The 18,662-nt window shown below is 41.5% G+C and overlaps 1 protein-coding gene across 24 annotated transcripts in view; it reads right to left on the reverse strand.

Moving 5' to 3' along the window:
* Positions 1-12,526, reverse strand: part of LOC126517704 (uncharacterized) — a 317,963-nt gene extending 305,437 nt beyond the window's left edge. For 23 of the 24 annotated variants that reach the window (XM_072285420.1, XM_072285416.1, XM_072285407.1 and 20 more), the window contains exons 1-8: positions 12,487-12,526; positions 12,075-12,125; positions 9,722-9,766; positions 6,588-6,635; positions 5,367-5,396; positions 4,613-4,663; positions 4,042-4,086; positions 3,528-3,578 (exon numbers count right to left, since the gene is read on the reverse strand). In XM_072285420.1, coding sequence (XP_072141521.1) covers positions 3,528-3,578; positions 4,042-4,086; positions 4,613-4,663; positions 5,367-5,396; positions 6,588-6,635; positions 9,722-9,766; positions 12,075-12,125; positions 12,487-12,501 — 336 coding nt within the window. In that variant the 5' untranslated portion in view covers positions 12,502-12,526. The remainder of the gene's footprint in view (positions 1-3,527; positions 3,579-4,041; positions 4,087-4,612; positions 4,664-5,366; positions 5,397-6,587; positions 6,636-9,721; positions 9,767-12,074; positions 12,126-12,486) is intronic. The other variant, XM_072285412.1, reaches the window with a different exon arrangement.
* Between the last annotated feature and the right edge of the window lie 6,136 nt (positions 12,527-18,662).

The raw sequence follows: 18,662 nt of genomic DNA on the forward strand, positions 1-18,662 counted from the left end.
CTCGGGAAGAATACCAGTATTTAAGTATTTATTCATTATGGAAATATTTTATTAAGAAAACTAGAGGAATATGTCCTTGCTTCTTTGACGAATCGCATTTATACAGCCAGCACCAGAGGAACACGAGTTTCAGTACGTCAATGAGCTTCTGAATTCCGGCCACATCTATTGGCTGCCTACTTACAAAGTCTGAGAAAGGATATGGTGGCAATGAAATATTGCTTGTGCATGAGATATTCAGATTAAACCCATGATTTAAAATGGATGAACACTTATTCCTAGGCACAGGTAAGCCATTCTGGTCAACTAAAGAGATCTCGTTGTCGTTCTGGGTGTTAGTCATGATGTTCCGAAATTTCCGAGAATTACAGATAAGCATGGTAGGGAGTGTTTTTTTATGAAATTAGATTATGCAGAAACGACAGCTTCCGTGTGGATGTTAGATGCCATAGTGTATGCATGCCAAAGCTTCTAAATTTGCCGCAATTTCGCAGTACAAACTAAGTGATTTTTCCTGTTAGAAAGCCGGTTTCAGTATGAGTTAAACCATGGCGTGTTTTATTATTTCTTGGGCAGTATAGGCTTTCGTAAGAATTAAAATTACGTTTGCAAACAGGTCCCACTTCTCCTGCACAGACCGATATTCAGAATCATGAAGTTAGTTAACAAGAAAAAGCGAAAGCTCACTGTTCATCCTTTCAAAGTCTGCCTTGTTGTAGTCAAACATAAGCTTCGTTTTCTTTTTATACCTGGGGATCTAATGAAGCATAGATCACATTGAAGTAAAAAGAGATCGCTGAGTCCAGGCGTGAACGTTATCGTGCCTACCGTATCGGGGATAGTTGTCAGAATTAGGTCAAGAAGGTTTACAGAACTGCCGAGAACGCGTGTTGGTGCATTAACGATTTGACTAAAAATTGAAAAGAGAGCAAATATCCAGGAACGCTTCGCAAAGCGAAGAATACGGTGTGCATCATGATGATGCCGATGTGCAGTTTATTGTCTGGCAGTTAGAGTCGCCTAGAAGAGTAACTTGGGATGATGCGTAGAGAATCAGGACAGAGTTAATTGCGTCATGCAATTTATTGAGCAATGAAATGTCTGAATGAGGGGGACGGTAACACACGCCGGTCATGTGTTTTATTGTTCAAGATGACATTGCGCCAGACAGATTCCACATTACATACGATAATGATGCGGAATTATGTCAGACTGGAAGAAACGGCAAGCAATGTCCCTCCCCTTCTCTACCATCTCGGTCGCAACGATGAGCACTAAAAGGCTTCGTATGGGTAAACATTTCCACGTCCCATAATACAGGAGCATTTAACCATCTCTCGATAAGTACGACCAGGTCAGCATCACACGTGTTGATAGCTGCGCTGACGTCATCTCTTTTGCTTAAAACAAACCAAATATTGGTGTGCAGGACAGATACTGGGAGGGCATCGATAACCACTACCCCTCCCTAATTGTTGAGGAACGTGACCCGCGTGATTTGAACCCAAACCGCGTCCCACCCCACATGCACCAGTGGTTTCGGATACAGTAGGCGGTGCCCACGCTTTTGAGTCATGATACGTGGTATCAGGAAGAGAACGATAATGCCGCCGGGGAAGTTCGCTAGCATGTTGGAATCACGAACATTGTTAGGGTCATAAGCGCATTACGTACGTTCCTTTAACATCGACGTTTCTTTTTTATTTTTGTTATCAATGTAAACAAGTATTGTAACAGGAATGTAAAATTCGTCTGCTACCTTTCCCTTCTGGTTACATATCAGATTTCGTGGAGAGGTTTCCTCTTCCGCACAAAAAAACGGAAACTATAGGCAGGAGTTTGCAGAACTAGGCTGGTTGGTTGGTGTACGTTTAGAAGCGATTACATAATCTCTACAGAAAGGACATAGTGAAGACGGCATACGCAGTGCGAAAAGCATGTATTTGAAAGGCATTCGCAGAGGGCACTAGTGTTGCATCATGGGGCCCAGTTTTAGCTTTCACAGACCACTGGCTGTCCTCTGCAGTGCTGGCACGACACAGAACCCTCTACGTAGTTACAACAAAAATCCGTTCCAACTTATTCTATGACATGAACCCCCTAGGACCCGGAGGAGCCTTCGAGGATTTCATGGAACAGAAGGAAACAGTTACTAACTATTCCGCAACATTCACGCTATGTGTCCCCTGATCAGCCTAATCACTGACAGGAAGTCTACGCATCTAATACAAGACCGAAGGTTGAAACATCTGAATACACCTATGTAATCGTCCGTTCAGCACCTAAGCGCTTCATTACCTCATAATTGCCAATGGGAACAGACCGACTCATAAAGTCAACTCAAGATTATAATCAACGTCAAGAAATCCAACAGCAAAAGTTCCCTTTGCTGTCTCAGTGAGGTCAACAATCTCAAAAGAAATATGGCAGGTTCAATGGTTTATCAAACCGATTTGCACGTATTCACAATCCTACAGCAGTAGCAGCGACAGACCGGTCGTCAGGGACAAGCCAGGAGCCAACCATTCGCTTTTATGAAACCAAAGACTTCGGCTTTATCCGCGATCATTCAGTGTACACAATACAGAGGGCTGCATAATGATCCCTCTACTGGTATCGTGTTGAGGTTGCAGACATTGATCATGGGTATTTGTGGCCTGGGCCCGCGTGTCCCCAGCTCTGACCGTTTGCTAGTACATTTATTCTGATGTCTGTGCACTTGATTCTATGCACGTAACGTTTCTTACGTGACTACTAGTGATTTCCATTAAGAGTGCCCAAGTAAATGTTAAATCTTCCGCATTGATGTGGGAATCAAGATAGCGCTTAACCATGGTATTCGTGTACGAAACGACCCGCAACAAAACAAAGAACCAAGATAAAATTATGATTCGAATTCTGGACTTACCCCCGGCTTCGGTATTCCGGGTTTAGGAACAATCGACCCATTTCGTGGCTGTCAAAATTTAAAGGACATGTGTGTATGTGGTAGATTATACTGCGGATCATGCCAACTGCTTTCTTTCCTAATGTGCATATGCTCTTGCATCGATATTATATATAAGGCATTTTTTACGCTTACCACTGCACAGTTTCTTAGGCTTTTTGTATTAGTTATCTGTATGGCTTAAGTAAAATTAGTGTCTCAGACTTGAATATGGGCAAAATGCCCATGTTTTTCTACAGCATGAAACAAGGAACAATTATCTTCTGAGCAGCAAACACCAGCATTGATCTTATGTTCTTCTTAGCTCTCTAGTGCAATCCAAATGCCTGTAGAAGGTTTTAATTCAATAATAAAAACGTATAACCCTTCTATTAGGTTGAGCCGCTTTCGGATGTCTTATAGTTCCTCCGAGATGCTCCAAACGGCAAGATCGCTTGATTCACAATGGTAATTAGCATATTATTAAGAAGGCCATGTAACCTCATTCGTGTGCTATATCGCGGCATTTACGCCTTTCTGCGACAAGAGTATTGTGCTTCTTCGACACCGTGTACACTTCACTATAACTGGTTAGGCTTACCGGTATCAACGCATCCTCAGCAGGCAGTCGCGTCTTTCCGGTTGGTTGTGTCTAGGGGTCCCAAAAATATGGCGAAATGTGTGAGTGTCATCCGTATTCATGACATCATGCATGCATGTCGCTAAATACGCTTTTATTTTTCGCGCCACTTCAAATGACTCCCAGACATTCAGTATTTTGTGATGTGGCCGACAATATGTTATCAGTATCACAGCGAAGACGTTAAGTAATTGTTTCAACAGTGGCTAAGCGTATCTTTTTACACAGTGATAACAACGATCATAAAGTCATTTATTCTTTTTAGCTCCGTTGTTGATAGGAAAATAGGAAGAAGTGGATTTATTACTCTTGCGAGAAACAGCTACTTCATTTTTAGTCCGACAATAAAGAGGTTAATAAGGTTAATAAGGTTAGGAGGTTAAGATAAGGTTAAGAGGACAGTACGGTTTACAAATGTTTGCTGAATCATTGTATGCAGAGATGAAGTATTGGCATGCGTTGCCACTATGCTTACCACTGGCGTTGGTCTGCCATTTCTTTCGATGTCGTTATCCGCTCTCTGTGTGAGTTGTGAAAAATAGGCCAGCATGTTCTTTGTATTTATTGTCGTATATATATATATATATATATATATACATATATATATATATATTATATATATATATATATATATATATATATATATATATATATATATATATATATATATATATATATATATATATATATGAGTTTCGAACTCTCATGAGATTGATAAGTCAATTCATGCTACGAAACAAATGGTGCATTTTCTTTGTATAAAGTATCATCGATGTCATATCTGAGGCTATAGATAGCTTTTTGATAGCATATTTCATATTATTTTATGGTATTGTTCATTTCTTATAGCCTGCATACGATATATAAATTTCGTGTTAATAAAGGAGCAATCGCAGAAGGTCTAGATTATATAAGAACTGTACTACCTTTACGTGTCGTATTGCCGTAGTTAGATATACAGTCCGAACAATCATCTCTACTAGTCTTAAGTTTGAACAAGCACAAGAAATACTCGATATTGTCTGTGTGAAACGCACGGTGCTTACCATATTATTTCCAGCTTCTCCTTCCATCTTTGCATCCTCAGGGAACATTGTCTACAGTAAGAAGAAGTGTTGTATGATTGTAAACGTGTACATGCCTTTATGCGCAGGCATATTTATGTATCTGAATACCTAACACGGACTTTCTGTTATTGTAATCAGTGTTATTGGACAGTGCATTGTGCGCGGGCCGTTAATTTGATTGGTCAATATTACGGGTTTGGAAAGTCACCTCACAGCGGTCCGTATTTCCTGTTTTAATGTTTTGTCAGTGGCCGAGCCCATCACATAACAGCAATCCACTGACACGCTGATGATGTGATGAGTAAGACAAAATTCCCCAGACTACGTAATATGGACTGCACTCATAACCGCAGATACAAATATAGTTGGCTGGAGTAACACGTTTTGTGCTTATATGAAAGGCTATCCACGTATGAAGAAACGTCAGCACATGCTAAGTTCTTATTTAGTAATTAAAGCAGGCTGTTCTGCGATTGCTGTACTTATTTAATTAGGGCTTGTCTGCAGTGTAACAAAGGGAAGAGTTGTCGCTAGAATAATTTTTTTTATCTGTGAGAATTATGTATAGGCAAGCTCGACATGCTCATCAATTTTGAATCACGCTGCTTCACCTGTCAATAATATCTAACCTTAAAGCATTTGGCACTCCTGCTACTAATGCTAATCTCTCATCAGGGACAGATATATAAGCGTTACAGGTGCATAGCGGAAATTTTTGTATGAGCGGTCTCACCACTTGTCCCATTTGGGCTGTCCAATGCCCCTAGAACGTTGAAAAAAAAAACGCAAATATAAGGCACTTGGAACGAGAAAGCAAACGTGTTGTGAGTGTGGTTGCGAGCTCTTTTCAATCATGTAGACGAAGTGCGACTGCCAATATTATATTCGTATCGATAGGGGCATATAAGAGATACTGTTTTCAAGAAACAAAATATATATATTGGCCAGTAATGACCAGGGCGACCAGCAACAAAACGTAAGTCAATGCGACAAACGAAATGCTGGTTCCAAATAAGAAGCGGGGACTTTTCGCCTTAAGACTGCGATGGCCTTGCCATAGCGCTGAAACAAGCCGCGCTACCACTTCGATGACATCGCTGTGACATGTATCAGATACCGCAGGTTTGAGAGAGAGAGAGAGAGAGAGTGAACTTTAATGAGCACCAGCACTTTAGTCGGCTGGGCCTAGGCCTCCCACGATGGGACGTCGAGGTCTTGCCTCTTCACCGCATCGGTTTGATGTAAATTATTTTTTGTTTGTCCCCCTCTCTTTGCCTGAACGGCAATGATTCTCGTGAAATCATGTCTCACTTTGAATGACAGCCAGACTGAACAGCGACAAAGTTGTTGCTTTGGGAGAATAATTTCTAGACTATTTTGTCTCGAGGCTGCCTAGGTGTATGGAGAACTAGTGGTTTTCCACCAATGAAAGACCTACGTCCGCAGCTCATTAAAGGTCATTGTAAATTCTGTTTTCTTTATTTAGGTAAAAGTTGTACGCGCCCACTTTGATTCATTGAGTTTCTTATCTGCATCTCTTACGAACTCTTTTCTACATAGCTAGAGGGCATGTGATCATCTGTCATCAGATGCTAGCACGTCTTAGGGAGGGTGTTCGCGTGTATATATGTGTAGTGTATTTCTTCCAATTATTCGTGGTGAAACGCTTAATCCGCTACGCCACGAAAGGGAATTTATTGTTTGCGGATAGGCTCAAGAATTTCGCAAATCCGTGATACAAGACCCCAGTTCAGGAAATAGCGCCAAAATATCGAACTCTTAATAACACCGTTCTGCTTCAGCAGCCTATGTTCAAATACAGGTAAATAGTGATCTAAACAACCACGTTTAATGCTGCTCACTAGTGGCTAGTACAGGAAATGAAACTCCACCTCAGTAGATAAGTTCCTACCGTATAAAGGTCAAGGCACACAGCGCCATCTTCTCTCCTTACCTCCTCATTGCTGTTAGCAGGTTTTCCACCAGCCGTGTCATTATTCCGCTGTGAAGTGTGAGAAAAATGTGTTCAATCAAATATACTGCTGTTCCCGTGATGAGCATTCTGCCGTTTTGTAATCTATCTTGATCTATCTACAATTTGCATCCGCTCTTCTCACGCCGGTCATATTCCGCTTCGTTCTCTTTCACTGTCGCTATGAAACCTAAAGGTGTGAGAATGACAATGGCACAATGGCCTTCTGGCGCTTGTATTATATTTGGCGGTTATTATATTAGTTTTCTTTTGGTTGTGCAGTAATTTATTAACCGATAAACTCGCGTCAGCACTGTCACAACGGCTGTAGACCTCATAAAGATGCCTGATTGTATTAGTCTATACGGGAACGCCTTTAGGTGTGTTGAAAATGCAATGGCAATGTAGGCATGAGGTTGTTTTCGTCACGTTGGTATTGTACAAGTATTATTCGCACCGCTCTAAACATGTCTTTGTATTGCGGTCGGAATTAGAAGATTGGGTGTCCTAATGACGGACACAAGCATGCTGGTGTCCCGTAAACAAGGAAATATATTTTGAATTTGGCTATTCCACGCATGAGACGCCACGCTGCTTTATTGTGGAACAGTGCAACCCCTCACGCAACCCAGAAGCCACGCAAGGGAAAGTCGTTTTTTATGTGCACTATATTGTATTGCCTGGAATTGTATGCTTTGTCTTTTGCTAACCTTCGTTTGGTAGGAGAGTAATTTCTTCCTTATTCAGCTAGCGCGTGCTCGGAGCAGTGCCGCCTTGTGCAAATGAACGAAGTCGCGGGGAACGAAGGGTCTCATTGATTTATCGCCTCCGAGATTATGGTCGCGTCGAATAATCGAATGTCAGCCTCCGTACAGTTTCAAAGGGAGCAGCATTCCGGGCAAGTTGGTAATCTATTACTCAAGTGATAATGCGCAACAAAAAAACAAACGACATGGACGTAAGAGAAGACACACCAAACACAAACTTTCAACTAAGTTTATTGTACCACTGAATTGGCTTTATAAGTTTGAAGCAGTGTAGATTGTGCATGCGCTTACATGAAAATGAACTACGCATTTGTTTAACATAGTTACGAGTCGTGTGATGCCACCTCCAAGAAACTTAGTTCTCTTTCTGTGAGAGCCAGTGAAAGAAAGCTAACACACTTATCACCCGATTTTGCGATAATCTGCGGTTGAGTTATTTCACGGATGAGCTGCTTCCTGCCACGGAAACCAATCGTGCATTCGTCCTCAATAGGTTTGCATCCATGATCGGGACAATGAATCGCCAGGAACCCACCGGTGCCATTGTTTACGTTTTTGCTGTATTCGTGGAGCTGATCATTGAGGCAACGCCCTGTTTGTCCGATATATTGCTTCCCACATGAAAGCGGGAGGTTGTAAACCAACCGGTGGACATACTCGACCAACTTTTTGTGGTGATGCTTTCTGCACTTATCGGACTGGACGGCATTTGGATCCGTAAACCTGCGAAGCTTGCCGAGCTTGTTGGGAGCAGAAAAAACAACTCTTACTATCGTCCTTTGGGCCATCTTTTTTAAAGTTATGAGATTTCCCGTGCATGTAAGTTATAACACTTAATCTAGGGCGTTTGGCGGGAGGGGCATCGGCAACTGACTTCTGCGTGCTGGATCGCGCTTCTCTTAAAATGCGTTCCGCGACAGACACTTGCACCACCTTAGGATATCCAGTCAAGGACAAACGTCGCTTTTCAAAGCTTACGTCCATTACATGGCAGCAAGACTTGCTAAGGCCATTCTTGGGGCACAAACGGATACTTTACAAGCTTAAAATGTGCGGACGTATATGGCAGAAGCGGCTTGTTGGCTCGCGGCTCATACGACCAACACGTGCGGCTGTCCTGAAAGCTCAGGCGAAGATCAAGAAAATGGAGAGACCTATCTACCGGCAACTCAAGAGTAGTTTGAAAGGGAAATAAGCACTTCTTAAACGTTTCTAACGCTTTCTTAGTTTCCAGAATGAAGGCATTAGAAGAGCAGACAATGAAGATTAAAAAGTCATCAACGTATCTAAATATTTTAAAAACTGCAGTGCCTTGCACTTGTAATAATATGTCATGGTCTAAACAGGATAAAAAAAGTCACTAAGAATGGGAGCAATGCGAGAGCCAATACAAACTAAGCTCTTCTGCAAAAAACATTGGTTATACCAAGTGTTGAAGGCTGAATTTAGATAAAGCTCTCAAAGTTTTAAAAACTGTTGTCACAGAAAAAGAACTTTCTTGGAGGCAGCATCACATGACTAGTAACTATGTTACTCGAATGCGCAGTTCATTTCCATGTAAGCGCATGCTCAGTCTACACTGCTTCGCATGTATAAAGCCGATTAGGTGGTAAAATAAACACAGTCGAAAGTTTGTGCGTGGTGTGTCTTTTTCTCTTACGTCCATGTCGTTTCCTTTTTTTTTTTTTCTTTTTTTGCGCAATATCGCTTGAGTGTAAAAGGAGCCCTGAAACAGCGTTTGAACACAGTAAAAGCACGTTGCCGATGAATTAACGAGGCTCATGTGAACAGGTGCACCAAATAATATTGCACTATACGTGCATCACAGACTTCGAAGTATCTTGCCAAAAGCAGTGAATGCATCCTAAGCAGTGAATGCTTAGGATGTATTGTTCACGTGCTTTAACGCTTTTACTCGTCTTTGTATTTCTCGTGTCTTTTCGCTTGTGCTGTTTTATTTTAACATGAATTACCTGTTTAGATGCGTGTACTGTATCTATCAATGATTTATTGTAACAGCTCTATAATAATAATAATAATATATGGGGTTTTACGTGCCAAAACCACTTTCTGATTATGAGGCACGCCGTAGTGGAGGACTCCGGAAATTTAGACCACCCGGGGATCTTTAACGTGCACCTAAATCTAAGTACACGGGTGTTTTCGCATTTCGCCCCCATCGAAATGCGGCCGCCGTGGCCGGGATTCGATCCCGCGACCTCGTGCTCAGCAGCCCAACACCATAGCCACTGAGCAACCACGGCGGGTTAACAGCTCTATGTAATGCCCGTATAGATCTTATCATATCTCAAAAATAATACAAATAGATGTCTTCACACGTGTTCTTACCAGTGGCATCGACATGCCAATGTTTTCGTTGTCGGTGTCTTCTCTCTGTGAAACGAGGTAGATGTGCAGTTATGAATTGAATTGTATGGTCAATGTGTTGGCAGTTAGTGTTGCAAGATATTGTTTTCCTTATGTAAAAAAGTGCAATAAATTATAATGGTGAATTTACAGACATTAACCTAAGTGTTTTCAGAATTGCGATTTACAGTGATTTCCATTAGAAGCAAGCGCTAGGACTTCTGTAACACTTTTATTGGTGGTCTGTATTTTGCATCTGAGCAGTACTGAATATGCGTTGGTGTGGTGCTACAAATTCGACTAATACAATGGTTACACAAGACCATTTCGATCGCTATCGAGCCCGATTGGGATCACGCTTCTTGATCACAATTGAACCACTTTCGTAGCTTGCGAAAACCAGCCAATCGCGATAGAAAATTCGATTGCCGCTTAATGTGTCCCATGTGAAACTAATTTTAGGCATCCAAAATCGCTGCTTAATTCCATTTGGCAATTTAAGTATCTCATCTCCCAAACGTGCGATTACATACTTGCGCTGGAGAGAACTTGTGTGACTGTTTTCATTTCATTCTTATCTGCTAGGCTAAGAAGTGCAGCAAAGTTCATTGGTGCCCTTTCGAATGAGTGACATGTGGAAAGTGCATAGACAGCCGAGTATTATATTGGAATTTTACCATTGGTCGTCAGCCAAGGGGCCTATATCGACAGGTCGAGTTTTAGATATCGGACGCCGTAAGTATTGCTTTCCACGTTCATGTTTTATGCACATATTGTCTTCCGTTATTAAATATGATGGGCTGTCAATAATGTGTAAAAGCTAAAGAACATAATTTTCCGGCGTTGCGGACGTCATTGGAAGAGTGTAAAGAGAGAGGCATCTATTACGATAGAAAAGCGTTGAGAGTAAAATAGTGTCAACATGGTAAAATCAACCTTTACGCAGCGCCGCGGAAGTCCCCGAATTCAAAAGTAATTATTTCTGAACTTATTGCACACTCAGTCAGGTATTGTCCTTTTTTTTTTTGTTTTCGGTAAAAAGAAACCGCAGCAACTCAACGGGCCCCTTAGCCAATCTGAGCTTGAAGATGTGTTTGATAGTGGCAGCTGCGTACCCTTTTACAATGAACATACAGAGACGAGAATTTTTGAAGTGTTTCAGTAGTAGCATAGTCACTAGGGTTTCATGAACGAGTACGCGGTTGCCACGGTCTCTCGCCCGCCATCGCTTCTCTACCCCACCGGCGCTCTCCCTCTCCACCGCGCCCTCTCTCCAGCTTGATCTCGCACAGCGAAAGCTGCGGGTAGCGTCCACACGCCCGAATAAAGGATCGTCCACTGTTCGCCCCTGCTCACCCTTCGCACGACGCCGGCTAAAATCGAAGCTTGATGAAATGTTAATTTAAACACGATGGGCGAGCCACCGTCTCCTGCCACAACACAGCTGGTACTCTCCTCAAGTTGGCACTATCGTCCCTCGTCGGCCGACCAATCGGCAGCTCCTACCCAGGTTACGTCACGACGTGTGAAGGAGCGACCGGAAAAGCCCGGAGAGGAGCAGGGGATTTCTCTTTTTTAAATTTTTGGCTTCCCAGAGGTGCACAGACCTGCCATGGTCGCTGAGGATTGTCATCATGGCAAGCTGTACGCGATTCGCATGCATATTTAAAATATGCAAAAAAAATCTCACACGGGATCTAGCAGTTCTTATTGCATTTAGAAAAGTCGATAATTAGACACAGGCATTCCCAACGCAGAAAAAGCATTCATTTACCATAGCTAACGCAACGTGTTACGCCTAGCATCATTGTCAAAGGTGGTAGTGTTCTAATTAAAGTGGTTGTCTGTGACAATGTCGTAGGCACGTAAGTTAAATTTTATTGCATCGTTTAACCGCTGTGTTCTGTTGAGCCGCAGAGTAATGTGCCTGGTATCGCAAAAGTACTTTGGAAGCTTTTTAGCTGGGACCTATGGTGCTAGCAGCGAGGCACAATCAATATTTTAAGGGAACTCAAGCAATCATTTGCGCTGTACCTTTTGTGGGTTATATTTAAATGCTACTAAATCCAGCCACTTGTGCTTCGACAGACAAACAGTCCTAAATCCCCTATTCTATTCATGTTTTCTTTGACGTGCCCTGCTTTGTCCGAAATATTCTAATCGGCAAATGAGCGTAAGTTCGGAACTCGATTAGCATATTAAAACATTATCCACGTAGTCACGTTTTTGTTCTGCTGCGTGCTACTTATGTTTTTAACGCGGCAACTCCAAACAAGAACCATTGTTCTTCTCGTAAGACCATCGTGTGCTGTAAGCTTGAACTGTTACTTCTTACCGGTGCGTGTACTTCCGGAGCTGGTGGGCGTGTCCTTCCGGTAGGTTTTGTCTAGGGATGAAAAATACGGCCGGATATATCGCCGCTATCCTTATGTGTTATGAAACTATGTTTGTGCGACGCGAAAGTCAGTCTTATTTTTCATGCAACTCCCCTTCTCCGCCTGCAATATTTGTATTTCATGATGCGCTTGCGCGCTACAGTAGTGTTTCAGCGAAGGCCTCACCTAATTGTGGAAAACAGGGGATACTTGGATTAGAGTTATAAATAGCACTCATAATTACCTGAAATATTTCGTCTGTTTGGTAATCTTTCGATATATTTAATGTACAAAGAAGGGTCTGTTACTTTCTGAACTTTCAAGCAATTGCACCAGTAATTCAAGATCGACGTTCGTTCCCGTTTTGCTTACCACTGGCGTTGGCATTTGGTTCCCTTCGCTGTCGATGTCGGCGTTCTGTGAGTTATGAAATATAGACAATAAAGTTTAACTTTTGGGTAAAAGCTTCCCGCTTCATAGTCTATGAGATTGATGTATTTTATGTGTGAACTGCTAATACAACAACATCGATAAATTTCGTTTATGCAAATAATCATACACTTTATATATGCTGGCCGCGATAGCTTTTTTGATTAGTTTGTCTTCTGTGTCAGTGTCGCACTACTCTGTCCACTATAAAACTTTGCTTTGTACTGTGGGTAAAAGACACCATTTAGAAAAGAAATTACAAAATTTGGGTTTGGTTTATTTTTTTGTTTTGTGTGTCATCGCACGCGTAATGCCAAGACGAGGGATCGTTTCTGCCATTGTGCCACATGTTTCTTAAGAGAGCGACGCTGTTGGACGCTTTCAATCACACTCAATGTGTTTGCAGTTCGACCGAACCCTCTCATCAAGTATTCGTTGTTCCCCAATTTAGCCTGATGCATCGTACCCTAGCGATGTAGTAGTGCTGTTCAAAAAAAGAAAACCAACCATTGATTTTTTATCATCATATCAATGCACTTGTCTCTTCTTCTCACGTAAAATGCAGCGTTGAGAATGTCTTCAATTTTCACTTCAACCGCGTTTTCAATTAAAATACCAGGATCAACAAAAAAGCAACAGTTCAACATGCCAAAGGCAGCCAAGTGCATCCACATTTTCCAGCTGATCAACCAAGGGACCCACATACACGTTAAATTATAAATGCTGTATATCGTTGGGCACAGCACAAAGGACGCGGATTTCGTTTAAGAAACAATGAAAATGTCAATATCTCTTAATTTTCGCCGTTGTCGTTAGCCCTGTGCACAAATAAATATGCACGACCAACTCACCAATGTGTTTCATTCAATTTAAAGATCGAACGACTTTCATTTTGTTTCCCACATATTTTATTGTGAACATAGGTTTTCCTGTAGGAAATCGTGATGCCCCATTAATAAATGCGGCAAACGAATGCAATTTCGTTTCATACAGCCGCTAACTCTATTCAACGTGAGCGTGTTATGACGAGCTTTTGCGAGATCTGTAAAGAGTTTTCGCATTCACACAGTATTTATTCCAGCATTACGACACACTCAGGCAGATCCTGCTTGTTGTCCTAATGGGAAGAGAATCATTGTCCTAAAGCAACCGGACGCTAATGACATTCTGTACACGTTAGGAGGCAAACAAGTGTATTTTTTCACATTCGTTGCTCAACGGGCCTGTACAATCCCCGAGAAAGATGGCGGGGCCCTCAGTAAAGTGGCCGTAATATACCACTACCCTACAGATTGATGTGAAATGACAATTAAGTTGTAAAATGTTGACTCATGCACATAGCATCGTTTGTCGGTGAACCATTGACTTAAATATTGCAATAGTTATAATTAGGTCGCTTTTGATATGGAACAGAATTGCTTCTGTGCTTTCCCATCATTTGTTCATTTGAATATGAGTATTAGTATTAATTGCATTTCTGTGAAGCTCCTGTATAATAATTGCAGTATAAAACACGCTGAACCATCTTAGTCCTTGCTTTCTTTTCTCAGATTTTTTTTATTTTTGCTATCCTGAACAGTGTATCGCATTGTTGAAAGGGTTTTGATGCCTTGAGAGTCAGTTTTTGTCATTTTTGATTTTATTTCATTTTATTACTCCCAAGCGCATGCGCATTACAGGGGGGTGTGGTACCTAACCATACAGAGAAAAATTTACGAACACAATTAAGACTACTGAAACAAAAGGCAATCCATAAAGTCAACTACGAGAGAAAAATAAAGATACAAATAAGTATTAAAAAAGAAGCTATTGATAAAGAGAATAAATGGTGATCAGCAAAGAACAATCACAAGTGGGGCAACCTAAACACAGAATATAACGCACTAAAAACCTGATAACTGTGTCAAAAATAAATAAATAAAATATTAGTGATCAGCATAAAGATATCGCACGAGAGATGAATGAAATGAATCGTGATCTGATATTGATGCTACGCTTGGAAGGTGAGTCGACTCTGTCGATGTACGAGCTAGAAAAGTATGCAAAAATGGCATTGGTTTTAGAACTGAAGGCGTTTAATTTGTAAGGATGGTCGATGCGGTATGAGCGATAAAACGGTTGTGAAATAAAAGCGTGTTTCAATTCATCATGATGACAAATTTTGTGAAAAAGGCTAAGGCGGGGCACTTCGCTACGGAGCTCAAGAGACGGCAGTCATAGGGTTAGCTTTATTGAAGTTATGCTGTTAGTGCGGTTGTAATTGGAAAGAATTAAACGCGCCGAATTATTCTGTACCATCTCGACTGAGGACTGTAAGTTCGTGAAACCGGGGCTCCAAATTGCAGAGGCATCTTCTAATTTTGAACGTATTGTGAATGCCCCATGCATAGTCAGTTTAGCAGAAGCAAGTGCTTTTAGCAGAAACCAAGCGTGCAATAACTGTTGTTGATTACATAATTGATACGAGGCTTCAAGCTACGATAATTAGCTATATGGGCACCTAAGTATTTGTAAAGGGTAACAGGATTTAAAGGAATGCTGTTTACTTCATAGCAATCAGGAATATCGAGATTCTTGCATCATACTGGCATAACTTTACATTTTAACGTTTAAATCGGTGGCCCATGTATTACACCATTTAACTAAACTGTTCGTGTCAATTTGTGATGCAAAAACATTGGGAGGGTCAGCTATATTGCGATAAATAACGCTATCGTCGGCGAAAGAGTGGTTAGGGGAAGCCGCGAAGTTAGGAGGGGTATTGATATAAACTAAGAAGAGAAGAGGGGCCAAGACGGGCCTTTGTGGCACGCCTGAAGTGATAGATGTTAACGATGAATTGTTATTGTTAGGGAACACGTACTGCGACCATTCCTTAAGAAAGAAATGCTATCCAGCTCAGAAGATTTACGTCAATATTTGGGTACCTGAGTTTTAAAAGGACAAGACAATTATTATTTTGTCCAATTCTTTAGGGGAAATCTAGGAAGATGCAATAAGCTAAAAAACGAATGTCGATAAGAGTTGGATTGGAATGAGTAAAACTCAAGGGGTGAGGCTCGCAAGAGTTCGACTTTATAAATCCATGTTGTGCCAAATTAAAAGAGTTGGAAACAAGCAAGCTAGCAAGATGTAAGTAGATGACATGTTCAAGAATTTTGTGAAGTATTCTGGTGAGAGAAATGCTGCGTTAATTAAGGGGTTATTGCTTAATACCTTACTTATGAAGTAGAATCACATTCGCGTGCTTTCAATGCTCGGGAAGAATACCCGTATTTAATAAGTGTCGAAATATTTTAGTAAGAAAAATAGAGGAATTCATCTTAGTTTCTTTGAGGAATCTTGCATTTATACAGTAAACACCACAGGAACATGAATGTTTCAGTGTGTCAATGAGCTTTACAAAATCTATTACTTTTGGCTGCGTACTGAAGAATTCGGAGAAAGGATCTGATGGTAATGAAATATTGCTTGGGGATGAAAAGTTCAGATTAAATACATGACTCAAAATGGATATGTACTCTTTATTAGGCACAGGTAAGCCATTCTGGCCAACTAAAGAGATCTAATTGTCGCGGAGGGCATTAGTTACGATGTTCGAAAATTTTCGAGAATTACTGATAAGCATTGTAGGCAATGTGTTTTTCATGAAATCAGATTTCGCACAAACTACAGCTTCAGTGTAGATGTTAGATGCGGTAGTGTACGCATGCTAATGCTCCTCAGTTTACCACAATTTGGCAGTCCGAAATAAGCACTTTTTCCTGTTAGAAAGCCGGTTTAGTTATGAGTTAAACCATGCCACATTTTAATATTTCTTGGAGAGTGTAGGCTTTCGTAAGATTTAAAATTAGGTTGCAAAGAGGTCCCAGTTCTCCTGGAAACTCTATTCAAAACAATGGAGGTAGTTAACAAGAAAAACCGAAAGTTCGCTATTGATCCTTTCAAAGTCTGCCTTGTTGTAGTCAAACATAACCGTTCGTTTTTTTTCGTAGCTGGGGACGTAATGAAGCACGGATGACATTGAACGTAAAGAGTGATCGCTTAGTCCAGGCACGAAAGTTACCGTGCCTACCCTATCGGGGATACTGGTCAGAATTAAGTCAAGAAGGCTTGCAGAACTGCCGATAACGCGTTTTGGAGCATTAACAATTTGAGTAAAATTGAAAACAGAGCAAATATCAAGGTACGCTCGGGAAAAAGCGAACAACGGTGTGCAACGTGATTGTGCCGATGTCCAGTTAAAGTCGACTAGAAGAAGTATTGGGGATGATGGCTATCGTGTCAGGGCAGAGTTAATTGCCCAGCGAAACGTGTGCATAAGGAGGATGCTAACACACACCGATTACATGTGTTTTATTATTCAAGATGACACCGCACCGGACAGATTCGACATTACATTCGACATTAATGCGGAATGATGTCACACTGGCAGAAACGGCGAGCAATGTCCCTGCCCCATGTCTCCTATCCCCGTCACAACGATAGACACTGAAAGGCTTAGTATGGGTAAAATTTTCACCATCACGTAACACGAGCATTTAGCCATGTCTCGATAAGTGTTACGAGGTCTGCATGGCACTTATTGATAGCTTCGCTGACATCATCTCTTTAGCTTAAAATACTCGGAATATTTGTGTAGAGGAATGATAGAGGGCGTTGGTATTCGCTACCCTTCCCTGATTCTGATGGAGCCGACGAGCGTGATTTCAACCCAGATCGTTGCCCACCACGCATGCACACGTGGCTTGGATACAGCAAGGGGCACCCACGCTTTTGAGTCATGAGACGCGCTATTGAGAAGAGAACGCTGACGCGGCAGGAGAAGTTCGCAAAGTGTTCGGATCATAAACATTGCTGAGGTGAATAGCATATTACGTACGTTCCTTTGACATCTACCTTTCTTTTAGTTCTTTTGTTATCAAAATAAGCAAGTATTGTAACAAGAAAGTAAAATTGGTCTTCAACCGTTTCCTTTCACTTACACATCAGATTTTGTGGAGAGCTTCGCTCTTTCAGACTAAAAAGCGGAAACATTAGGCGGCGTATGCAAATCTAGGCCGCTTGAGGTACGTTTAGAAGCGAATCCACAATCTCCACTGACAGGGCAAAGTGAAACTGACAGACAGAGTGCGAAAATTGTGTATTTAAATGGAATTCACAGAGGGCACTATATAGTGTAGCTTCACGGGGCCCAGTGGCACCTTTTCACAGACCATAGGCTGTCCCTTGCAATGTTCGCACAAAACACCAACCTCAGTGAAGGCATGATAAAAAAAATTCGTTTCAACCTAATGTACAACATGAACCACATAGGTTCCGGAGGAACCATTGAGGAATTCATGCAAGACTAGGAAACGTGTACCAACTATTCCGCAAAACTCACGCCATGTCTCCCCTGTTCAGCGGCATCACTGAGAGGAAGTCTACGCCTCTAATAGAAGACCCAAAGTTGAAACTTCTGAGTGCACCTATGTTATCGTCCATTCAAGCGCTTCGCGATCCTATTATTGTCAATGGGAACAGACCGTCTCGCAAAATGAACTCAAGAATATAATCAGCACCAAGAGATCCGAGAGCAGCAGTCCCCTCCGCTGATTCAGTGAGGCCAACAATCTCAAATAAATTATGGCAGGTTAAATACTTTATCAACCCGATTAGCCCATATTTACAATCTTGCACAGTAGCAGCAACAGGCCGGTCGTCACGGACAAACCAGGAGCCAAAAAGTCGCTTTTATAAAATCAAAGACTCCAGCATTACCCGCGCTCATTCAGTGTACCGAATTAGGTGGTCTGCATAACGATCGCTCTACTGATTTCGTGTTGAGGTTGCAGACATTGAGAATGACTGTTGTAGCTCGTGAGGGTGCCTGCACCTGCGTTTCCACAACTCTGACCGTTTGCGATTATATTTCATTTGATGTGGGTGCGCTTGCTTCCATGCACTTAACGTTTTTTACGTGAATACTCGTGATTTCCATTAAGAATGCCCAAGTAAATGTTGAATATTCCGCATTGATGTTGGAGTCAAGATTAACACTTTTTTTCATGTAAGAAACGACTTCCTACAAAACTAAAGAATCAAGATAAACATTATGATTCAAAGTCTGGACTTAC

This window comes from Dermacentor andersoni, chromosome 11 (assembly GCF_023375885.2).
Source record: "Dermacentor andersoni chromosome 11, qqDerAnde1_hic_scaffold, whole genome shotgun sequence".
Classification (NCBI taxonomy): domain Eukaryota; kingdom Metazoa; phylum Arthropoda; class Arachnida; order Ixodida; family Ixodidae; genus Dermacentor; species Dermacentor andersoni.